Below are 24,384 nucleotides of genomic sequence, written 5' to 3'. Positions count from 1 at the left end.
CTGCCCCGCTGCCCCGCGCTGCGCCGAACCCGGGCGCGGGCGAGTGGCCTGCCGGGGAGGAGTCGCCGGCGCCGCACCCCGCCGCGCGCCCCCGTGGCCCCTGGCGCCGCAGGTGTTCGGCTGTCGGGGCCCACGGGCGCGAGCGGAGGTGCGGGGAGCCCGGGCCGCCCGGCGGGCACGGCCGGGGTTCCGGGGAGCCCGCACCCCGCGGGAGGGCCGGGCCCGGGACACAGAGGCCCCGCCGCGGGCCGTGCACCGAGCCGAGCGGGTTCCCCGCAGGACATGGACCTGCTGCTGCTCGTGGCGGCGGCCGCGAGGGCCCTGGCCACGCTGGCGGCGGCGGCGCTGGCCGCCCTGGTGGTGGTCAGCGGCCTGCGCTCCCTGAAGAGGTGGACGCGCGCCCGGAGCGGCCGGCCGGGCCAAGCGGGGGGCCGGGTCCGCTTGGCGGCCACCACGACTGGGAGCCGCGACCCCCAGGAGGACCGGGGCGCGGGCACCCGGGAGCCCCGCGAGGACCGGGGCGCGAGGACCCGGGACCCCCAGGAGGACCAGAGCGCGGGCAGCCGGGAGCCCCAGGAGGACCGGGAGCCCCGCGAGGACCCGGGCGCGGGGCGCGGGGCGCGGGCGCGGGCCGCGGTGAGTGGACGAGGACGCGCCGGGCGGGCGGGGCGCGGGGAGGCTCAGACCGCCCGCACCCCGCGTTTCCTGCTCGGGCCGGGGGAGGTGGGGCGGGGGGACCCTCGGATGGGCTCCGCGGCCCCTCCCGGACGGCCGGGCGCGCAGGGCGCCTCCCCCGGGCGCGGCCCGCACAAAGGGCGCCACCACCGCGCAGAGCGGGCGCGGGGGGCACGCGGGGCGGGCGGGGGGCGCTGCCTGGGGGCGCCGCGCGGGGGGCGGGCTGGGGTGGGCGGTGCGCGGGCCCGGGGCGGCGAGGCCGGGCGCGGGGGGGGCGCTGCGGGGGGGGACGGGGGGCGCCGGATGCCGCGGGCGACGGGCCGTAGTGCAGCCCGGCGGCGGCCGCGCGCCCCCCCCAGCGCCCCGAGGTGCCGCGGGCCGGGCCCCCCTCCGCAGTGCGCCAGCGCCGACCCCGCGCCCCGCCCCGCCCCCGCCCCGCCCCGCCCCGCCCCGCGCCCGCCCCGCGCCCGCCCCGCGCCCGCCCCGCGCCCGCCCGGCGCCCCGCCCCGCGCCCCGCCCCGCCCCCCGCGCCCGCCCCGCGCCCCGCCCCGCGCCCCGCCCCGCGCCCCGCCCCGCGCCCGCCCCGCGCCCGCCCGGCGCCCCGCCCCGCGCCCGCCCCGCGCCCGCCCGGCGCCCCGCCCCGCGCCCGCCCCGCGCCCGCCCGGCGCCCCGCCCCGCGCCCCGCCCCGCGCCCCGCCCCGCCCCGCGCCCCGCCCCGCGCCCCGCCCCGCGCCCCGCCCCGCGCCCCGCCCCGCCCCGCGCCCGCCCGGCGCCCCGCCCCGCGCCCGCCCCGCGCCCGCCCGGCGCCCCGCCCCGCGCCCCGCGCCCCGCCCCGCCCCCCGCCCCGCCCCGCGCCCCGCCCCGCCCCGCCCCGCGCCCCGCCCCGCGCCCCGCCCCGCGCCCCGCCCCGCGCCCCGCGCCCCGCCCCGCCCGCCCCGCCGGCTTCCAGATCCTTCGGCGGCCGTTGCGCGCGCGGGCGGCGGGCGGGTAACCGCCGGGCGGCGGGCGGCGGCGGCGGGGGTCCCGGCGGCCGGCGCCCACTCTCCGACCCCCAGGACTCGCGGGCGCGGCGCGGCGCCCCGGCCCCCGCGGGCATGTCGGTGGTGGGCATCGACCTGGGCTTCCTCACCTGCTACGTGGCCGTGGCGCGCAGCGGCGGCATCGAGACGGTCGCCAACGAGTACAGCGACAGGTGCACCCCGTGAGTGCGGGGGCGCGGGGGCGGGGCGGGGCCGGGGCGCGGGGGCGCCCGGGCCGGGCTGCGGGCGGCGCGGGGTCTGTGGGCTGCTCGGTTCCGTCCCGTAAGCCTGGGCGGGCCCTGGGGTCTCCTGGAGTTCGGGGTGTCTGTGCGCGGAAGGGGGTGCGGCAGTCCGCCCCGCGTTCTCTCGGAGCCCGTGTCCCCCGCGCGGCCCGCGGGGTGGCCGTGAGGACTCGCGACCTGGGGCCCGGGCGGGGGCGCCATCCTGGGGAGGCCGAGAGGGCCGCGGGGGCCGCCCCTCTGCGCTGGAGCCTCGCCCGAGGCGCCCCGGCCCCGCGTCTCGCATCCGCGCTGCCCCGGGGCCTGGGCCCCCCTGGGCCCGCTGGCGGGGCTGCGGCTCTGCGCCCCGGGCCGTGTGGGCAGCGGGGCCCTTGCCAAGGCGTGTCCGCGCCAGCGCCGCCCGCAGAGCCTGAGCGCCCGGCGGCCCCCCCGCGCCCGGGGCCTCTAGCGGGGGCAGCTGGGGCGGCCGCTCCCCCGCTCCCAGCCCCGCCGCCCGAGCCCAGCCGGCCAAGGGGCTGCCCGTGGTGGGCGCCGGGCGGCCGCGCCCCTGTGGCGTCGGTTCGCTGCGGCGCGGCGTGTGCCGGGGGCCCAGCGGGACTGAAGGGCGGGCAGGAGCGCGCGGCCGCCAGCCCGGAAAGCCGGGGCGCTGGACGGGGCTGCTGGGACAGGCCCGCGTCCTCCCGGAGACGGGGAGCAGCTCAGGGACCTAGGGGCGGCCCTCAGGGGTGGGGTCCCGCCCGCCGCCCTGCGTGCTTTCTGGCCCGACAGGCGTCCCCCCACAGGCGCGCTGCTCCCGCGCCGGCCGTGGGTTTCTGGGCTCGTCTTCCCCGAGCAGCGCTGGACAGTCCCGCGCCTTGGTCTGGAGCCCGGGCTCTCCGGGCCTCTGAGCCGCCTGTGGGTCGGGCCGCCGCGCTGCGTTGGGGGTTTAGACACGATGGAGCTTGCGCCGCAGCGGAACCGCGCGCTGGGGTGGCTCGAGGGCGTCTGCGGGCGCGGCCTTGCCCGGGAGTCCGCCGAGTCGCCGTGTCAAGGCGTTGCCTGTTGCCGTGTCTGTGAGCCCCTTGCGAGGACTAAGACAGGGAAGAGCTGGAGAGAGAACGGGTGTCTGCTTAGGTTCTCCCAGGCCCGGCGGCATCTCTCTAGAATCTTGTGGAAAGAAAGCAGAAGCCGGGCGGGCGCTGAGAGGCCTCGCTCTGCGAGTTGGGTTCTCTGGGCCAGAGCTGGGTGTCGCCAGGCGTCCCGCGCTGGCTGTCGCCGCGGACGGGTCCGGCCTGACCGAGTGAGGTGGCACCTCCGCAGCTGCTCCTGTGAAGTGACGGTGCAGGGTCCCCAGGACCTGGGTGTGGTGACCGCCGAGTCGGTGTCCTTGGACCTGGGGCTCTGAGAAGGGGAGCCCTGAGATTCAGCCGGGAGCGCAAAGCTGCACCCACAGACTCTGCGGAATCGGGGCTCTTTGCAGGAGCGGGGAGGCTGCACCCCGATCCTGCTGCGTCCTGTTCTCCCGTCTCACCAGGTCGCTGCTAGAGGTCGGTGCCGTCCTTCCTGCCCCATCACATTCACGTCTCAGCTCACCCACGCCCTGCGGGTGCCTGCCAGGTGCCTCGGTCCACCTGCCCTGTATGGGGGCCCCCCACTCTGGGTCCCCCCCACTTTCCCCTCCCCATCCCAGCTCCGCTGAGTGACAGCAGCCAGAGCCAGCGCCTGGTCTTGCCGCTGGGACACCCCGCGGGGGGGTGGAGCAGCGCCCTGGCCCCCCTCCCACCCCCGTGTCTTGCCTTCGTCTCCTCCTGTCTCAGCTGCCCGTCCCGACTTCGGTCACTGATCTTTCGGGGCCCTCTTGCCAGTAGTTCACACCGTGGCCAAGATGACGCCCCAAACTCTGCACTGCACCGGGGCCACCTGCCCCCTCCAGGTCTCTGCGCCGTGAGCGCACCCTGACCGTGCGGCCGGCCGTGCCCGCTGGACTGACGGCCCGAACCCTCTGCTAGCCTTCCCGGGCCCTGTGGTGTCTGTCCAGCCCCCACAAAGCTCACTCGCGGGCTCCTTCCTCGCCAGTTGGTGCTGCTGGGAGGCGGCGTGTGTTCTCTCCGCCTTCAGAGGCTTGGGGGGGCCGTGACCACCAGCACGGACTTCAGCTTCGGCCCCTCCCCCGAGGCCTGCACGGTCCCGGCCGCTGTCTGTCAGCTGGGCCCCTCGGGCTCGCAGACGGCCGGACTCAGGAGCCACTGTCCTGCCTGCAGGGAGCCCCTTCCCAAGAACCAGGCCCCCCGGGACGGTGCCCCCGCCCCCGCGCCGCTGCTCTGAGTCCTCTCTGGGCCATGTGCTGCCGGGCAGACGCTCAGGGGCAGCATTTGTTGAGTTATTTGACTGTGCACACCGCACGCTGCTGGTGCTTTCCATGTCAGACAGCACGGGGTGGGGGTGTGGATATGGGGGTGCATCGTCTGCCCTGGGGAGCTCCACCCTGGCGTGCAGCGCCTGCTGCACCAGCCATCGAGGCATCGCCCCTGGAGATGGCTATGCTGGGGAGGAGCAGGGGTCTGTGGAGACCACGGAGGTGCCCCCGACGGGCCAGCATTTGAGCGGCGCACGCGGGGAGGGCTCAGGCCATGTGGCTGGATTGGAAGCGCCGCAGGAAGGGAGCGGTGCCTGTGCAAAGGCCCCGAGGCAGCAGCGTGCTTGTGCGTTCCAGAGACAAGTCAGTGAGCTGAGGTGGAAGCCTCAGGGCGGGGCAGCGGCGAAGACAAGGAAGGGCCTCCTTGTAGGGGTGAGGTTGGGTCTTTCCTGAGGATGCCACAGCACCCGTCGGAGGCTCAGCGGAGGAGCTGGGCGTCCAGGAGTCTCCCCGGGGCTGGCGCTGAGGGCAGACACACCTGCGTGTCAGGGACATGGTGCTGTTCGCCAGCGCAGGCGCAGATCAGCGCGCTCCCTTCCGAGCCTTGACGTGGAGGCTGCCTCTGCTGCTGGCTGTCCTCAAGCCCTGTGCGCTCTGGTGGCTGTCGTCCTGGCAGTAGCGTTCGCCATCCTGTGTTCTGTGCTCGTTTCTCCTGTAGATGCCAAGGCCGGTGCGGGTAACCAGCACGCGGGCAGTGCCCGCAAACGCTTGCCGGGCGCAGTCACCGTAGCGCCTGCGGAGGCCACGGGAGCGCTCGTTCATGGTCTGAAGTGGCAGCTTGGTGCAAAGGCTGCTGCCCACCTGCTGTTAGAAGCAGAGTTCTGCTGACGGCAGTAATGACAAGGGCAGCCCTGCGTCCAGAGCAGTCACCTTTCCCCATCGCCCCCGGGGCAGGTTCAGCCAGGAGTGTCCACGAGGCAGCCTGACCTCACTGAGTGTGGGCGATGGTTGCAGTCCCCAGGCCTGGCCAGTTTGAGAACAGTGACCGGCCGGCCCCGTCGCCACGGGCAGCCCCTGTGACTTAATTCTGACATTTCCCAGCTTAAAAGTTGTCAAGTCTTGGTCATCAGTGACCCATTTTAAGAACAACATATGATTCTTGTAAATTCATCCCGTGCGAGGAGAAGCGGGGTTCTGACGAGCGTGTGTCTCCCCCCGCAGGGCCTGCATCTCCCTGGGGTCCAGGACGCGCGCCATCGGGAACGCGGCCAAGAGCCAGGTGAGCGGCCGGCGGCCCCGGCGGGAAGGTCCCGCGGTCTCTGTCAGGCTGCACGGCTGGCTTCGGCTTGTGAAGCATTGACTGAGGACGTTCCTGGTCGGGGGGCGCTGCCACGTGACCTGGGCTTTCCCCTGCCGGGCCCCTTCCTGTGGGGACCTCCCGTCTCGTCCAGGGGCCAGCGGCGCCCGGGGAGAGGAAGGAGCAGCTCCCGGCCCCCAGGGCGGCTCCGGCTGGGCCTCGGACAGCGGAGGGCGGGCTCTGCCTTCCCGGGCTGGGCTCTGAACCACACCCCAGTGTTTCTCGGACCCTTTTCTTTACGAAGTTACTTTCTTCTTGCTGCTTTTCCTCATAAGTGCAGAGGCTGGTGTTTCCCAAAGTCGCTCTGCAGGGGGCCTGTTCTCCTGACTCTGTGGGGATAGCCGAGTCCTTCACCCCGGGATTTTCTCTTCAGCTGTCACTGGCCTGTGAGCGAGCGAGTCGGCCTCCTCTCCCGGGCCGGCTCTGCGCGGGCCCTGATGTCAGCAGTCACCCCAGAGGGTGCGCTCGCCGCCTCACAGCGCCTCCCTGGTGGGGCTTCCGGGCGTCCCGGAAACACCACGTCTGCGCACAGCGGGCGGTGAAGGGATGCTTCCTGAAGCGCTGGAGACCACGAGGGAATTGGCCGTCCCTGCCGCTTCCGTGTCATTAGTCAAGAGCAGGGGCTGCTCGGCTTTAGAGGTCCCGAGGGCGCCAGCCCCGTCCGGCTCCGCAGTCTGAGCGTGTTGTAGCTACAAGAAATACTGCTTTCCCAAAGCATGCAGGCCTCGGCTTTAAAACCCTGACAGCTGCAGGCCGCGGGGAAGGGCCCTCACCCGGCCTCGGAGCCTCTCGGCTGCGCAGGTAGCGCTGAGGTTCGTGGGCGAGAAATGTCACAAGGAATTAGATGGTGACGGGGAAAGGAAGCAGGACGGTAAAAGCCATAGTTTCAGTAACACGCACAGGAATGACGGTGGAAAGAAATCAGAGAACAACACGAACTTGCTAGAACAGGATTGTGGAGCAAAACCAAAGAGACGCGGTGCCCGGCGTTGCGTGGGAACATGAGCCTCGCTCCTGGGAAGGTGGCGGCCTCGGTGCTGCGTCAGAGCGGGAGGCCGAGGGGACGCGGCGGGCGCGGGCGGGGCTCTCGGCGCTGGGGCCGTGTGTTCTTTGCACTCATGAAGAGCTCAGCGGCGTTTCCTGCCAACAGATAGTCACAAATGTCAGAAACACCCTCCATGGCTTCAAGAAGCTGCACGGACGATCGTTCGATGATCCCATCGTGCAGACGGAGCGGATCCGGCTCCCCTACGAGCTGCAGAAGATGCCCAACGGCAGCGCGGGCGTGAAGGTGAGCCGCGGCGCGGGGAGGGGCGGCTCGCCCGGCGGTCGCCGGTGTGTTCAAGGAAAAGTGACCACCTGGAGAGCTTGAAGGTTGCCCGCTTTTAAGGGCCAGAGGCGGAGGCAGATGCAATGTGGAAAGAGCAGGCCCCGGGTTTGCCAGCCACCCCGACGCAGGTCCCCTGTGTGGAAGGACGGGGTGACATCCTGGTGCGGCTCTTGCTCCGGGCAAGGGATGGGCTGGGGTTTTAGCTCCGTGTCCCGGGACGTGCGCTGGGGCTTCCCTCCATGGTTGCGTCACCTATTTGTGCGCGCGCACCAGCCAGGCCCGCGGCCGCTGCTCGGGCTGAGGCCGCAGCGTTGGACTCTCCGCCCCCGTTCTGTGCACCTGCCCTTCTCCGCGTGCTTACGAGCAGCGGCTCCGTATCACGCCTGATCGTGACTCAGCGTGTATCAGAAATAGATGAGTATCCATTTCAGATCTGTCTCAAAGTCCATCTTAGAATGATCAAAGTCGTTCAGGTGCGTGTGGGCACGCACGCGCGCAAGCGCCCCTGGAGACGGATGCCCCTGAAGCTCCTCCGGGGTTGAGTGCCACCGAGTCCAGGACCTGCTCCTGGGGCCGGGGGACACGTATTCTTCTCCCCAGTATGTCCGCCTGGGGTGGGCGCTGCCCCGGCCCAACCACAGCCCGTGTCCTCGGTCAGATGCGTCACGTCCTGAGCCGCGGGCCCCAGCCCGGGGAGTGGCCACTGGCCTCAGCACGGTGTTGAAATGGCCTGTGAGCCCCTCGTGTTCACTCAGCTGCCCCTGGGGACACCGGGCAGTGTGGGCCAGCTGCATTCTCAGAAGATTTGCCTTTTTCTCCCCTGATCTTGTTTCCTTCCCCCAAAATTATATCACTGGGCGCTCACTTGAAACCCAGGAAGGGCCCTAACTTCTGAAAGAAAGACTTTCGCTCCGAGTCCCTGGTGCTCGCCTGGGCAGCGAGTGAGCGCGCCTGCTGCTGGGCAGGCGGCCGCGCCTGGAGCCTGCTCTGGCCCTGACGAGGGCGGGGGCCCAGCTGGGGCCTGCTCCATCCCAGGCAGGGTTCCTGGGGCGGCCAAGGCGGCGGCCCCCCGAAAATGCCTCCCTTGTGCCACAGGTGCGGTACCTCGAGGAGGAGAGGCCGTTTGCCATCGAGCAGGTCACTGGGATGCTGCTGGCCAAGCTCAAGGAGACCTCAGAGAACGCCCTGAAGAAGCCGGTGGCCGACTGTGTCATCTCCGTAGGTGGCCGTTCCCGCCACGGGTCTTTCCTCTCTGCCCTCAGCGGGCGTGCAGCCAGGCCCGGCTTCACGGTTTACAAAGGTCACCGCGTTGGGTGAAGTCAGGGTTGGGCCTCCTGCGAAGGGCTGCTGAAGCCGGCGTGTGCGGCGTCGGAGGGCGGGCCGGCTGCGCCCTGGCCCCTCGGTGACACTTGGTGTCCCGCCCCCGGGACCTTCATTTTATGACCAAGGTTGAAAGTTCCCAGTGGGGAACTCACAACTGTGTGTGTTCTGGATCAGAAAGAAAGGCCTGTTCTTAAACGATGAGTCAGACGTTCCTCGTGGGAACTCCCACGGGTGTGGACCCAGGAACGCCAGCCCGCACCGCGTTCTCCGCCTGTACCCAGTTCTTGTATAAATAAATAATCTTTGGGGAAAAAAAAATTTGGGACAGACACGATGCTTGTGGCCTGGCCTGGACTACTGACCCCAGCGGTCCGCACCCCTCCTGCTGCAGCTGCGCACTTGGGGAGCCACGCGCTCCCCTGCCCCCTGCTCCGGCAGGTGCCAGGGCCAGCGGTGCTGGGGCAGAGCCGCCCAGCAGGACCGGGACTCCCCCCGCCCCCCAATGCTGCTGCTTGGCCTTAAGCTGCACGTTCTAGCGCAGCTGCCCTGCACTGGCCCACTATGCGTGTCTGGGCGAAGCTGCCCTCAGACCCAGACCGCCGTGCTCGCTTGTTCCCACCCCAGATCCCGAGCTTCTTCACCGACGCCGAGCGCAGGTCCGTGATGGCCGCAGCCCAGGTCGCGGGGCTGAACTGTCTGAGGCTGATGAACGAAACCACGGCCGGTGAGCGCCCGCCCCCAGCCTCCGCCAGGAAAATGCCGCCCAGTCCTCTCCTGGCCAGTGCCCGGCGGCTCAGCCCGATGTGCTGGCTGCCCTCGCCTGAGAAGTGCGAATATGGGGGGTTGGCGGGGAGGGGAAGTAAGACACCACGTGCTTTGGCCTGACAATGGCGGCGGCTCCGCTGCGTCTGCACTGCAGCGTGGCTCTGGGTGGCTTCTCGCTCGCTCCCGAGTGCCCGCCGTGCCGGCGCTCACCTGCCTGCCTGTCCTTGCAGTCGCGCTGGCCTATGGGATCTACAAGCAGGACCTGCCCTCCTTAGATGAGAGGCCGAGGAACGTGGTCTTTATCGACATGGGCCATTCTGCCTACCAGGTCTCCGTGTGTGCTTTCAACAAGGGGAAGCTCAGAGTAAGTCGGTCAGCGCTCTGCCGCGCTTCGGGTTAGCGACACAGGAGGGTGTGCGGTCAGACCGTGGTCTGCACGGAAGACTGTGACCTGGACCCTCCCCTCCCCCGCCCTCCCCATCCTGAGGGTCCCCGCCTGGGGCCATCCCGGCGCCCCACTGGGAACCGGGCCGAGCAAGTGAGCCGCTGGAATGCGGTGCTGGCGCGCCACTGGGGAGTGCCCTCGTGTGGGAGCTGCTGCTGTCCCCGAGGTGCCGAGTCAGTCCCCGGGAGCGCGCGCCGCCTCCCCCAGCATGCGTGGGAGCAGGGTCTGCAGGACGGGCCGCACCCTGAGTGCCTGCCCGGCTGCCGGCGCCGGCCCCCCAGAGCGTGGTGGGCGTGTGCGCACCGTGACGGCGGCTCCTCGCCCGTCACACGCGTGCCTGGGCTGGCGGAGGGTGAGGCGCTGGCGCCCAGCACTTCGGAGGCCTCGTGCTGTGTTGGTGACGACACCCTCGTCGCCGGGGAGTTGAAGGGAGACATCGCGTTCTGAACATAGAGTCGTTTTCCATAAGTTGGTTTCACCCTTGCTCTTTAGTCTTGAATTTTCGTTTAATCAGAAAAGGACATTTTCCTTCCTTCCCCGGTAGATCCTTCAAGCTGTCTGTGACTTTGATGTCCTGGACCCCTTCGAGAGCCCGAGGAAACTCTGGCCTTCCTCCCCGGGGGATGGACGTTGGCGCTGGTCACCTACGGGCTGGACGTGGCCATTGGTTAGGGCAGGCCCGACCCTGGCAGGGCTGTCGCCGTTCCCTGTGTGGCCTGCGGGGGCGCCTCAGACACTCAGGCCCCGGCCAGCACCACTGTCCCCGGCCCCGGCCACCAGCTCAGCTCTGCAGGGGGTGTCCAGTGTGACGTCCACCCCAGGGCCCCGGGCCGTGGGCAGCTGCCCCTGTGTGCTTGGCCACGGGCTGTCTCTCAGCAAGCTGAGGTGTCCTGGCGTCGCCGCCACGTTCTGCTCTCCTTTTTTGGGCTCCCGCATATTCTTTTGTGTTCTTCCGTGTTCTCTTTTTTTTTTTAACAGTAGGTTTTTTTTTTTTTTCCAGATTTATTTATTGATGCATACAGGAGCTGGGGCACAGGCCAGAGGTGCGGGGCGGGGGGGGGGGTGAGAGGATTCACCAGACAGAGTGGGGAGCAGAACAGGCAGATCCACTGAGACACACTGCTGAGGGGAGCAGCGGGCAAGAAAGGAGAGGTCTCTCTGCCATGTGGGTTGCTCCCTGGCCGGCTGGGGATCAAACTTGTGCTGCAGAGGCTGTGAATTGCTTCATAGTGGGGTGCTCAACCCTTTGTGCCACCAGGGAGGCCCCTTCTGTGTTCTTCTGAAAAGTCTTTTTTTTAACCACAGTCAGAAGGTCTAATCCTGCCCTCCCAGCCGGCCGACTGACTGGCGCGCGCTTCCAGGTCGCTGGCTCAAGCTGTTGGGCTGGCGTTGCATGCCTGGGGCGCTGGTTTCTGCCGCGTGGGTGTGGGCCCGCGTGTGGGGCTCTGGACCGGAGGGTCTGAGAGGCAGAGCTTTGATGGTCCGGACTTAGCTGTTTCAAAATGAGATTCTGCTTTGAGTCACGGTATCAGAATCTGTCACCTACAGCAAATAATCCCGAGTGGGTGGATGTGCTGCTGCAAGTGGCTCCAAAATTTAGCGCCCCGTGACTCTGACCCGTTCGTTGGCTTTGATTTTCAATGTTAAAAGTTGGGCTTTTGGAAAGCCTCTGTTTCTGAAAATTCAGTTCCGACCTTACGATTGGACAGGTCTTGGCCACGACCTTTGACCCCTATTTGGGAGGCAGGAACTTCGACGAGGCGCTGGTGGACTACTTCTGCGACGAGTTCCAGGCCAAGTACAAGATCAGCGTGAAGGAAAACTCGCGTGCCCTGCTGCGCCTGTATCAGGAGTGCGAGAAGCTGAAAAAGCTGATGAGCGCCAACGCCTCGGACCTGCCGCTCAACATTGAGTGCTTCATGAACGACCTGGACGTGTCCAGCAAGATGAACAGGTGCCGCGCGCCCGGGCTGTGTCTGTGTTTCCGAGTTGTTTTAGGTGTGTTTGCTGCTCTGTCCCGAGTGACGGGCCTTCTCTGCTCTCCTCTCAGGGCCCAGTTCGAGCAGCTGTGTGCGTCCCTCCTGGCCAGGGTGGAGCCCCCGCTGAAGGCCGTCATGGAGCAGTCGAGTGAGTGGGGCTCGGCCGCCGGAGGTGGTGGCTCGTGAGGGCGGGGCGCCGGGGCTGGCCGGGGGGCTGCGGCCCGTGTTTGCGAGTGTTCGTACGTGACCGCGGAGACGCGCGCAGGTGGAAGGGGGGCGGAGGTGGGGCACGGTCGCTTCTCCCAAGGCTTTGGTTGAGCCGCTGAGCACAGCTGCTGGGGAGCTTGAGGATCGCAGGTCTCTGGAGCGTCCCTTCAAAGCCCTGGGGGCTCGTCTGTCCCAGGTGTAGGCTAGGCGCAGCTGCTGCTACTTAAATTTTGCCTTTTTTTATAAAATTTGTTTCCATCTTCTTTTCACTGTGTCTTCTATTGAGCAAGTAAAGTGCGTGTTTTAAAGCGGCCCTTCCTGGGGTCTGCTGCGGACATAAAGCCTGTCTTGCAGTCCTCAGTGGAGAACTTTGTGCTCGCCAGACTTGCAGCGGGAAGACATCAGCAGCATTGAGATTGTGGGGGGCGCCACACGGATCCCCGCAGTGAAGGAGCAGATCTCCAGGTTCTTCCTCAAGGACATAAGCACCACGCTGAACGCCGACGAGGCCGTCGCCAGGGGCTGCGCGCTGCAGGTGTGGCGGGAGCCTCTGTGTCCCTAGAATGTGTATCTTGCCAGAAATAGGGCGAGAGGCCGACAGGGGCGTGAGTGCTCTGGGGCCCCCACTTGTCAGTAGGCGAAAAGGGAGTTGAAGTTATTCCCGGCAATGAAGCCTTGTGTCTTTCCTTTTCTGTTTTTAAATTACCGCAGGATAACATGTAGCTATAGTGAAACATTTATAAATTCTCTCAGTTATTCGCATTTGAAGTTTTTATTTACAATTTTTAAATATTTTTTACAAGTTTTCGAAAGATTACAGGGAGAGTTACTTTCTCGCTTTTAACTAGCTGTTACCCAGAAGCAGTAATTTTTAAATGTCAGTATTATTAAGTGGTTCAACCAGGGTCATTTGGGTAGGTTTTGTTTGCTGAGACGTGTGGTGTATCTTCTATTTTCAGTGTGCGATTCTCTCACCAGCATTTAAAGTGCGTGAATTTTCCATAACAGACCTTGTTCCGTATTCGATCACTCTAAGGTGGAAGACCTCTTTGGAAGATGGAGCTGGGTGAGTTACTTTCACCACCTTGGCCGGAGGGGGTCGTGAACAAGCACACCTGCTTTTCTATTCTAGATTGGAGGAATTGACACTAACAATTCTCAAGGGCTTTTAAATAAAACGTTTGAAAAAAAGAAACATAAAACTGGAATATAACCTGTGTACCATGGTGATGTGCTGTTAATTAGCGTTTTGTTATATAAGTAAAACGTCCTCCGATGCAAATCACAGCATCGAAGGTCCAAAGCCCGGATCCGCCAGGACGGGCCGTTGGGGACAGCGGCGCGTGTGTGTGTGTGTGTGTGTGGGGGGGGGGGGGGTCGGTCTTTCTCTTTGAAGAACCAAAAATGCAAACGCGTGCGTGTTTGACACATGCACGCTGGTCTGTGTAGCTCCAGGTCTGTGTCGTGCTTCCTCACTCGCGTCAGCGCGGGGGGCCTGGGCGCCTGCCCTGCGGGGCTGTGCTTGGAGCATTACGGTGTGGGCGGGGAATGGAGCTGAGGGCTGGGAATTGTTCTTACGTGAGATGACCCGGGAGCCACTGAAAAGTTTATCGATTTGTGGTCCTGTTGACGTTGCACGAGGTCACCTGTTTCAGGTCATTTTCTCCTGTACTTTCAAATTTAATGTTCTAATAGCGAGAAAACAAAACACCCCTTTGTTGCTGCGTCCGTGTCTCGGACCCGTCTGAGCTGCGTTCTCTTGCCGTTATTAGCATCCACGCTCCTGTCCCGCGGCCTGCCGGCCCGGCCTAGCGGGCCTCGTAGCCGAGGTTAGTCTGTGTGTCCAGGGCTCTGTCTGACTACTCGCAGAAGGGATACATCGTACCCCCGAGAAATTGAATTTTTGCACAAATTTCAAAAACTGGCATGGTGAGCCTGACCTGACTGGCTGGCAGAGTGTCCAAGGAGCATGTGGCAACGCCCATTTTGAGTCAGGAAACACTGTGTTTAACATCAGTTAAGGGAATCGGAGATCTCGAGGAAAACGTGAGGCGGCGTGTCCCAGGCCCACGCTGGACAGCGCAGCTCGGAGGGTCCTCGACTGTGAGGTTTTCACCTCACATGGTGACACGGCAGCGTGGTGGCCTCTGTGAGCCAGCTCTGTCGCAGTACGAGTTGTAGGTCTTGTAAAGTCCTGTCCTGGAGCGGAGGCCACATGGGGCAGCACCCCATCCGCTGAGAGGTGGGCAGGGCCGCGGGAGCGGCTGTGCTGTGGTGCTGAGGCCGCCCCTGCTGGGACACGCCGGGAAACGCACCGGCCGACCTCTGGGGCGGGGGCGGGCGCCGGCGAGGGCTCGTGGCAGGGCTGTCGGGGGGTGCAGGGGCCCTGTCCTGCTCTTTTTATTTTGTTCCTGTAAGTTGGACAGTATTTCCAAATTAAAAAAAAAAAACTTCTTTTAAGAGACCTGGAAAAAGAAGGGTCACGTGTGACAAGTATGTTGGAAACGAACAGGTTTGGTCCTCAGACATGAATAAAAAATAATCCTTGTGGGTTGGCCTTAAAATATACCTATTGTCAAGGAATTTTTCTCTTTGAAGGGCAGAACTTCGAGCCAGAAACCTGTCAGATGTATGTTTCTAACTAAAGCAGTGGGTTCTTCTCCCCGTGTGCCAGAGGCCTGGCCGGCGTGCTCCTGCGCTGCGGGGAGGTGGGTTCTGTCTGCGGCCGCTCACTGCGCCTCCCGTTGTGTTTCAGGGAATGTGAAGTGTTCTCGAAGAACCATCCCGCCCCGTTCTCAAAGGTCATTACTTTCCACAAGAAGGAACCGTTTGAACTAGAAGCGTTTTATACTAATTTACATGAAGTGCCTTATCCCGACCCACACATTGGTGAGAGAACACGCATACAGTTTTGCCCTTGGTAAATAATGTGAACACTTGAATCAAGGAAACATAAGAGAATGTCCCGGCTAAGCCAGCATGGAGTTTTTGAAGAAAGACGTTCATGTTTATTTCTAAACTCGGTCTATTTAGCGCTCAGCATTTATTTCTAGAGTAACAGCTTTGAGTATTTTTAATTCACTTAAATTTCCATGTTTAAAATGTCCTGTCCTTGGCCCGGAAAGTTTGCTCGAGGATTTTTTTTTTTTTTTATGGAAACACTGACTGCAAAGGTGAGGAGGTGCCGGCTGCGTGCTGGGTCAGGCCCCGGGTGCCGGCAGCAGCTGGAGTGGCTCTGGGGACAGCGACGTGACAGTCGGGAGAGCAGGGCTCGTGGTAGCTGAGAAGATGCGAAACTTTGTCCTTGAGACCCGGCTCCGAGCCGCCCAGCATGGGGGTGTTAGCCCACGGCGAGGGGAGCAAGGCTTCCTACTGCGCAGTGCTTCTGCCACTCCTGCTCGTTTTATATTTGAGATTTTTTTTTTTTTTGAGAAGCACAATCTAGACTTCTTAAAATTTAATTTAATATGATGTGTGTGAGTTCAGTAACTATAACTTAGCAATTTTGCTGTAGGAAAAATCCAGAAGTTTTAAACTTGCTTTACTTATAAATTACCAGGATGACTAGAATTTGGTTTTCAACCTCAGAAATTGAATTTTGCTATCTGGGCTTTGGGGAAATACTTTAAAGTCCTTCAAAGTTCTGTTGCCTTTAGTCCAGTGTTCTTGGTTGAAATCCCAGCTCCTCCCGCAGCACTGATGATTTAGGGCATGTTGCTTCGCTTTTCTGAGTCTTAGTGCCGGGCTTGGAAGGTGTGAGGAGGGGTGGCCTGAGGCCACACCTGCCGCCAGCCACGACCTCCTGCAGCCCCAACGGCGCCGGCGGGGTTGCGCGGCCTGCGGAGGTGGCGGAGGCCCTGCACTAACGGAAGCTCCTCTTTCCTCAGGGAGCTTCACTATTCAGAATGTTTTTCCACAGTCTGATGGCGACAGCTCCAAAGTGAAGGTCAAGGTGCGCGTGGACATCCACGGTGTCTTCAGCGTGGCCAGCGCCGCGGCAATCGAGAAGCAGAGCATGGAGGGGGGCCACAGCGACGTGCCCATGGAGACAGACGCTTCGCTGAAGAACGAGAGCAGAGAAGACGTGGTGGGTGCCGTCCCCCCTCGGTCCCCCCGCCCCACGCCCAGAGTCGTGACAGCCGCTGCCTGACACCCAAAACAGTGACCCCTGAGCTTCCCCTGAGGATCTGCCCCGGGAGACGGGCGCACATGCCGCCCTGGGGACGGCTCCTCCGGCCGGGGCTTTGTCAGCGTCGTGCGCACGTGAGCAGGCGTGTGCCCGAACGTCTTTGCTCGAGGCCTCGTTCCCCCTGGAAGCGGGTGTTAGTGTGTTGGGCTGGTGAGCGCTCCGTGTGCAGAGCAGTCGGTCTAGGGTGACGGGTCTCGCCCGGTCTCGTCCCATGTCGAGTTCAAAGTCAGAGAAGTTGACCCTCGAGCATGCCACCGGGTCGTGGAGCCTCTGACAGCACTTTGACGGGCTGCAGTCTCTGCCTGTCACTGAGCCTGCAGCTGGGGGGTCTTCTAGCCCTGCTGTGGGGACAGCTGAGCGAGCGCCCCGAGGGAGGCCCAAGCAGGCGCAGGAGCCCGGCGAGTGCAGGCGCTTGAGAACAGGCGTCCGGGCTTGGAAGAAAAGGCTGCGGCCACACGGGCAATTTTTAAGCAATTGCTGGAGTCATGGCACAGAGAACAGTGTTGGGTAGGAAAGTGCCGGCGCTGAGAGTCGCAGGAATGATTGAGAAGCGTTGAATTCTGAATGTGAGGATGTTCACGCACGGTGCGAGCACAACAGGAGAGTTTATACACAACAGGAGAGTGTTTTCAGGAAACTGAAAATTGAAAGTGATAAAGCTTTTTGCCCATTTAACTGGCAGCATTTTTCTCAGAGCTGCCTGAAAACAGCGCTGGCCACCCGAGCCTGCCTGCCTGCCCGCCCCGGCCCGGCCCGGCCCGGCCCCCTCCCCTGCCGGCTTGGGAACGGCTGACGTATCAGAAGAGTGACGTGTTTAACTGCGCGGAACGTGTGTAGATGCTCGCGCGCGTTTCCCTCTGGCACAGAAGCGGCGTCTGTCTGTGTTGCCTTCAGGGTTCTGCGGGTCCCTCAGCCCCAGGCGCTCCTAGGCCCCCAGCTCTGCCTCTCGGAGGGGGTTCCGGAGGAGAGCAAGAGGCGGGAGGACCCAGTGAGTCTGTGCGGGCCGCCTTCCTGGCTGTAAAATCTTTTAGGTCTTTTCTGAATGCTGGAGGGCTGACGAGACGTCTGCTTTGACCGTGTCCGTATGTCCCGAGTACTGTTTAGAAAATATAGTTGAGTTTATATAACACATAAATACCGTCTGTTTTCCACATCACTTTCTCACAGTAAGTTCCTTGTAAAAGCATTTTCATGCCAATTGAGTATTGGGGTTCTCGCTTGTAGCTCTTGGGTTGTGAATCTGGCAAGAGCACAATTTCCGCTTCCTGCGCGGCTCTGGCTCCAGGGAGTGCATCGCCCGTGACTTACTCCCGGGACTTCGGGCGGCTCATTTCACTGAGATGATGATCTGTGTGTTTATTTCCAAGCTCCTACTTTACTGTCTTCGCGTTTCAAAACAGGCTTGGCCTCTAAGATGCTATTTATTAAGAATAAATGCGTGGCGAGGAGGGACGCGGCACGTCATTGCGCACCTGACTCTCCCCAGGGCAGGACGCAGGCGGAGCAGGAGGACGGCCACCGGAAGGGCCAGGCGGAGCCCGCCCCCGAGGAGGAGCTGGACCACGCGGGGACCCGCACGAAGGTTCTGGCGCCCTTCTGTGCTTGTCTTTCAGAGGACGGCGTTTCCAGTTAGGGCTTCGCCGTGCATTCCTGGTGCGCTCGGCCGTCGGTCTGGCGCCGAGGGGGAGCCTGTAGCCAGGATCGGTGCCCTTCAGTGATTTGTTTTAAAAACTGGATTTTTTGTCAATGAGCCCTAATGGCATGAATTATCTGTTTGGTAGGAAAAGGGTTTTTCATGAACTTTTTTCTCATTAAAAACGATGCAGTCTCTGAAGTAAGAGGTGGAGTGAGCGGGTGGAGGAAGCAGGCGTGTGCGGCGCGGCCCCAGGTGCGGCCCTCGACGCCTGCGTCGGCGGTGGTGGTTTGGCGTGTGGTCTTTCTTTCATCTGAGGCCTGTTTCTGCGCCAGCTTTAGAAATTCACGCCTCTCTCAAATGTCCTGTGCAGTCAGCTCCCTCCGACAAGCCAGACCGATCAAACCAGGCCACCAAGAAGGGGAAAGTCAAGAGCATCGACCTGCCCATCCAGAGCAGCCTGTGTCGGCAGCTGGGCCAGGAGCTCCTCAACAGCTACATTGAAAACGAGGTACGGGAACCTGCGGTGATGCAGGAGTCGTGCTGGCATGTCGTGAAATTCGGCAGAAGTCAGGGGTGCCCAATCCCCCCCGCGGTTGGGGGAAGCGGCCTGTACCCTCCGGGGTTCCTCACTAGATAATGGCACGGCCTGCTTATGGGAGCGGGCCGAGCGTCTGCTGCTGTCCCGCGGCCTCACCCCCCTCGCCTGACAGCGCAGCCCCGTCCGGGCGACACCCTCGGTCGCGTTGATCTTTGCTGAGCTTTCGGGGAAACCACCAAGCTGGTTCTGCCGAGAGCTGCGGTGTTTGACGTGCCCGGCAGCAGTGACGGGGGTTTCCGACGCTCGCCCTCCTCGCCGCCGCCGGTGTCCGTTTCTTTGCTTCTAAGCCGAGCGGGCGCCGGCCTGCCGTGCGCCTTGTCTTTGTTTCCCTGCCGCGCTTTCTGCGGCGCAAATGACCTGAAACTCGTCGAATAGGGGAAGATGATCATGCAAGATAAGCTGGAGAAGGAGAGAAACGACTCCAAGAACGCCGTGGAGGAGTACGTGTACGACCTGCGGGACAGGCTGGGCTCCGTGTACGAGAAATTCGTCACTCAGGAAGTAAGTGTCAGCGCCGCCCTGTGTGCTTAGAACTGTTGACCCGCGGCCGTGACTGTGGTCACTGCTGTGGCTCCAGCACACGGAGGAATCCGGAGTGTGGCGAACACAGGTGTATGAGTAAAAGTTCAAAAACATCTGAAATGTCATCTTTTATTCTTAAATATTGTCTTCTCTGATGGTTTTTATTTCTAAGGAGAGTATTTCTGACAATGTCTTTTAAACGTCTGACAAGGAGCTGAAGAAGCTGTCCGCCATCCTGGACGACACCGAGAATTGGCTGTACGAAGAAGGGGAGGATCAGCCTAAACAGATTTACGTGGACAAGCTTCAGGAACTCAAGGTGAGTCGTGCAGCCCGCCCGGGGCCCTGGGGAGCTTGGCCTGTCCCTGGTATGCAGGTGAGAAGCGACTGGCAGGTGCCCTGACCTGCCCACTCTGAAGCAGGTGGGGGTGGGCGGCACCACCTGTCCTTGAAATTACAAATTATAAACAAATCAAGTTCCAGGGGGAGGCTGTTACCTGCGGGTGGCCCCTCTGCAGGGAGGGGTGCCGGCTGTGTACCCCATGCCTCTGCAGATGCTCTGGACGGGCAGTGTGGTCACCTGAGCCTGCGGGCCAGTTACGCCCCCTGACGAGCCTCCCCCCACCCCTCAGAGACACAGGCAGCCCATCCAGACACGCTTTGAGGAGCACGAGGAGCGGCCGAAGGCGCTCAACGACCTGGGCAGAAAGATCCAGCTGGTCATGAAGGTGATCGAGGCTTTTCGGGCCAAGGTGCGAGTTGGGGCCGGGGCCAGGGGGCAGAGGGGGCACCGGGGCTGGGGTGGGGGGCGGGGCTGGGGTGGGGGGCGGGGCTGGGGCGCACGGCTCCTTGTCAGTGGCTGCCCGGCACCCGTGGCCTCACTTCCCTATGGCTCTTGCTTGGCTTGTACTTCGGCCCTGAATGTCCTCTGCTCGTCGTTCTTTTCCAACCCAATGTCTCGGAAGCCACCCCGACCTCTGTCCCTGCCCCGTGTCCTCCGTCCCGCGTGCTTTGGGAACAGCAGGATCAGCGTGTCCCAGCATTTCCTGCAGATCATCACCAGACTGAGGCGCGCGGCTGTCAGCTGTCCCTTCAGGAGTGTCTCTTTGAACAGGACGAACGATACGATCACCTGGACCCCGCCGACGTGGACAGAGTGGAGAAGCACGTGGGCGAGGCCATGAGCTGGCTGAACAGCAGGATGAACGCGCAGAACAAGCTGGGCCCCACTCAGGACCCCGCAGTGCGGGTGGCAGAGATCACTGCCAAGGCCAAGGTGAGGAGCTGTGTGCTCTGTCGCGGGCTCCGGCGCGAAACACTGAGGGGGGCCATTGTTTGAGGAATCAGCAACTCGCAGAAGAAACTAGAAAAGTAGAAACTAGGCCACCTGCTGGAACAGCGCCTCGTCTGGGTGTGACTGGCACGCGGGGGCTCTGGGCTTCCAGGGTGACGCAGAGATTGGGCAGGGCTCCGGCTCCGCCTTGGTGTCGCTGGCTTTCGACTCTGACTGAGAGGGCTGCGTCTTCGCGGGCGCGTCTGCCTCTGGGGCTGCCCTGGACGGAGTTTGAAATGTGTGAGATGCCACGGCCAGCTTGTGTTTCTAAGAGGAACTTCTCAGCTTAAAGACGTTACTAACAAAGATGTCACGGGTCAGAGAGAACGCCGTGGAGACCAGGGACAGGCTGTGACGAAGGTCAGCATCCAGGTGGACAGAGTAGGCGCGGGAGGGGGCGCGCGTGTCTGGTGAGCGTGAGGGGAGGCCCCGCCTCCGTCCCTGAGAGATGCCCGCTGGTCCGTGCCCACTGCCCTGGCGTGCAGGGACGGATGTCCCCCACGCAGCTTGGGGGGACAATTGTGGCTTCTCCGGGACACTGCATCCTTCAACCCAGCGTCAGAGCTGCAGGGGCTTGGCCCGGTGGTGGCCACACACGCAGGGACACCGCTGCGCACGACCCGTGGGTGACTTTTGCTCTGAAACACCCCGGGGTGCTGTCTCTGCCCCCATCCCAGCCTATGCCTGGTCTCGGAAGATCTTCAGGTTGCAGAAGCATCTACGAGTGTTCTCTGTTTTGACTGTGAAAACCAAAAGGCAAAGATACTAGAATCTACATTGTGTTTCTTTTCAGTTCTCAGGTTGCATTTTGTTTCGTGGCTTGGTCTTTCGCTTTCTAGTAAAGGCGGCTATTTTGTAAGAATTCGGTTGTTGGTGGAGATGTGCATGTAATTCCACTTAAAGTTGTTTCCCCGTCAGTGCTGAATAGGTGTTATCCGACACTCGTCATAGCGCCTGAGGCACAAGTTAAAGAACGAGGTTATAAATGACCCTGTGAAGTGTGACCCCCGAAGGAACACATTTTAGGAAGATCCACACACAGAACAAAGAGTGGGCAGGCGGCTGTCACAGAGGTCAGCGGCCTCCCGGAGGGCACTGGCGGTCATCTCGCTGAGCTGGCCCCCACCCCGGGGGCGCCGCCTGAGTGGAGGCGTGTTGCCTACCAGTTTCCATGTAACCCGTGTCTTTGGTGTTTCTAGGAACTGGATAACTTCTGCAACCCCGTCGTTTACAAGCCCAAGCCGCACGTGGAGGTCGCGGAGGACAAAGCGAGAGCTGACCCCGAGCACAACGGGCCGGCGGGCGGGCAGGGCGGCGCGGAGAGCAGAGGCGACGCGGCGAGGGACGCCCCGCACCCGAAGGCCTCGGGCGAGATGGAAGTGGACTAGCGGCGCCCCGCGCCTCCCGACAGCCACGTCACCACGCGCTCCGCGCTGCTTGGCATCTGCCCAGGCAACACGTGCTCCGTTGTTCGTAACCACTTTTTGTCGTGTTTTTTGGAGGAGTCCTGAAAAGTGTCCCGTGCCGAGTGCTGCACCTCGTTCCTTTCCACCGCTGCTTGCGTGAAGCTGTAGCCGAGTCTAGATTGACGCGTCAGTTTCCGCTTTCCCAGTCTTTCCTGTCACGCGCGCAAGACTGGCCCGTAGCCGGCGACAACCTGCCTCCCTAGAGCCCCTCCCGGAGAGGCCTCCGCGCTCCACGCGGCCAGGGAGGCGGGGGCGCCCTGCTGCTCACAGGCGTCGCTGCACTTGCATCATTATTTTGAGAAACACATAATGAAGTGGATGTGGTTTACGGCCACCGAGGCACTGACCTTTTTCTAGTTATTGTATTGTTCTAATTTAAATATTAAAGCAAGTAAGCGGCTCCTCGCCACGCTGGTCCGTCTCACTGGGGCGCCACGAGGACGCAGCGCTTCGCTGTCGTCCGCAGGTGACGGACTCACGCTGAAGGGAGCCCCGCGCTGGTAGCTCAGGCGCCCGAGGCCGGCTGGTTCCATCGGGGACGAGGATGGATGTTGTCTGAGGCGCTCCGGGTCTTTCACTGGAGGCTTGAGGCCCGCTTGTGCTGAGGACGGCCGCGCGGGCCGTGCCCGCTGTGAGCAGGAGGTGCCCCGGAGCAGGCTCCGCGCAGGGGTGCGGCGGCTGCTCAGACTCGCCCAGGCACACTGCGGCCTCGCGCCGCTGAGGCGTTGTCTCGGGCCCGACCAGTGTCGCCGTGGCTTGGCGCAGAGTAGGGCGAGCCGGCCTGTGCGCTGCACCGTGCGGCTCCCCGGCCGCTGCCCCCGCCCCAGGCAGCTGCCCACCGCGTGGCGCCCGCCCTGACCGCAGTGTAGAGTCCGCCCCTCTCCGGTGCTGCTCGTCTGGGGGACAAGGACGCGTGACCTGAGGCATCTCCAGGGCCTCCTTGCGCATCCCCAGCTGGCGCTCGCCCGTCAGCGCTGTGCAGATGCCGGCGCTGTTGTGGGGGCGGGGGGGGGGGGCCAGGCGGCAGGCCCCCCAGGAGGCAGCGACGCCCCCTCTGTCTCTCAGTGCCCCCATGGGCCAGACCTCAGTTAAAATTCAGGCTCACTTCTCCCCAAAGCGAGACCTTTATGCTGAGAAGAATTGACACGGACTTTTCTTAAATGGCAAAATTTGAGAGTTGAGTATCTCCCGGGGTAGTCGCGTTTCTCTCAGCCGGTCTCTGAGAGAGTTTGTCTCTACCATGTGGTGGGCGGCCAGGGCTGCGGAGCGGCGCTTGCGGGGCTCCTGCTCACCTTCTCGGCAGGAGCTGGCCCTTTGGGCCCTGGAAGTCAGAGAGACCCAGGATATTTCCGTCTCGTAGTCTTGGAACTAGCCTTGTCTTACGACTCTTAGAGCGAAGCAGTTCTGACCATCAATGACGGATAAAAATACCTTCCTGAAAAGCATGTAGCACTCCTCATCTGTATGTTGAACGTGTAGACTCGCTCTTGGAGGCGCATCAAAGGACGGGGTGCCCGCAGTCGTGCCTCCCGGGCTGAAAGAACCCCCCGCCTGGCAGGGAGCCGCACTTCAGGGCCTGCTCGTCAGCCCAGCCGCGCTTCGGGTGTCTGGCGCGTCCCCACAGCTCCGGCTCCCAAGACACTGTGCGCAGCTTTGTGTCCTGGCCCGTCAGCCGTGGAGCGCTTCAGCCAGACGCTAGCGCGTCCCAAGAGAATGTGCGCCCTTTTCCTCCCGCCTGTGACAGCTGCGTAAGCGCCAGAGCCCTGTGGTCTTGCAGCCTGGCCCTCCGGTGAAAACATTAACTGAATGCAGTTGTGGCCGGAAGATGGGATGCAGCTTAATTTGAATCTGCACTAAATACGGAGCACTAGACAAGACTTTGTTTTGTTTTGTTTTTTGAAAGTAAAAACACTATTTTAGAAAAGTTATTTTAAAAGATAGTAGCAAGACAGAATGTTTTCCTATGCAATAAGCAAATAACTAGGTTAAGGAAATACCGAGGGGGGTTAAAATGTGTGTGCAGTTTGACTGTAAAAGTATAAATTGGTTTCAGAAACCACATCTTGATGGCCAGTTATACTGTGATAATAAAAACAAAGATTGCTAAATAATATGACAAAAGAGAGCTTGTGATGTTTAATTCCTCATCAGTATGTACAATTCTTAAGTTTTAAAACAGCTAGAAACAGCACACCAGCATCAGGCTGTTGGAGTGACAGCTCGTCCATTTTAAAAGGTATTCAGACTTTCACTAAAGAAGAAAACTTTATTCAGCTTTTTTCTTAGTCTTTACTGTATTTATGATTATTTCCCAGACAGAAGTTATTATTTAAAGCGAATCTTGGAGCTCAGCAGTCGGTACAATGGAAAAGTGTCAAAACATTCTATCCAAGTGAGCACACCGTCAACTACTTTGAAAAATGTTACCCACATTTTAAGGCAGTAGACCTTTGAATGCAGCGATCAGATTATAAATAACCCAACATATAATGTGACCATGCAGGCACTTCCAAAAATTTGAAGTGCAGTAATAAGCCTGTAGACATTACCCATTGGGGTTTGGTTTGGCTTTTAACAGTTGGCAATTGTTAATCCACAGCGAAGCAAGCCTCGGCAGTGACTTTACGTGTTACATAGTTAGAGTTAGACGTGATTCTTAAATGACTAGAAAAATATAATTTCATCTTTCAGACTCTTACAAGAAAAAAGTTCAGTTCTCAAGTGAGTGTTATTTTGAGTTGAAAATTGGAATTTGGTTTTATGGTATTTGAATCTGTAAAACTTAATGAGAAGCAAAGCTAATGGAGCTGACATACGGACACGCAGAATCTGAGGACTCTGGGCGCCCCCGACGGCTTTCCAAGACAGACCGAGGGCTGTTTGCCAAGTCTGGGCTGGGTAACCGTCCTGTGCGCTCAAATCCACCGTCACTTAGCAACTAAGGCACTCAGGGGCAGAAGACGGGC

At 62.1% G+C, this 24,384-nt stretch overlaps 1 protein-coding gene across 1 annotated transcript; it reads left to right on the top strand.

The window, feature by feature from the left end:
• Positions 1-1,769: 1,769 nt before the first annotated feature.
• HSPA4L (heat shock protein family A (Hsp70) member 4 like) lies at positions 1,770-21,340 on the top strand (the record flags this gene model as incomplete). Its single annotated transcript, XM_084245611.1, has 20 exons — positions 1,770-1,876; positions 5,490-5,547; positions 6,776-6,916; positions 8,051-8,173; positions 8,903-9,002; positions 9,274-9,407; positions 11,198-11,442; positions 11,539-11,615; positions 12,058-12,209; positions 12,634-12,740; positions 14,430-14,563; positions 15,562-15,761; positions 16,777-16,851; positions 17,350-17,445; positions 17,870-18,007; positions 18,473-18,598; positions 18,831-18,938; positions 19,252-19,371; positions 19,734-19,895; positions 21,152-21,340. 20 exons carry the CDS (start codon positions 1,770-1,772, stop codon positions 21,338-21,340), a joined length of 2,592 nt encoding a protein of 863 aa, XP_084101737.1.
• Positions 21,341-24,384: the final 3,044 nt, after the last annotated feature.

Source organism: Talpa europaea (genome assembly GCF_964194135.1).
Source record: "Talpa europaea genome assembly, chromosome: 10".
NCBI lineage: Eukaryota > Metazoa > Chordata > Mammalia > Eulipotyphla > Talpidae > Talpa > Talpa europaea.
Note: the sequence above shows the minus strand (reverse complement) of the source record. Positions and strands in the feature narration are given on the sequence as shown.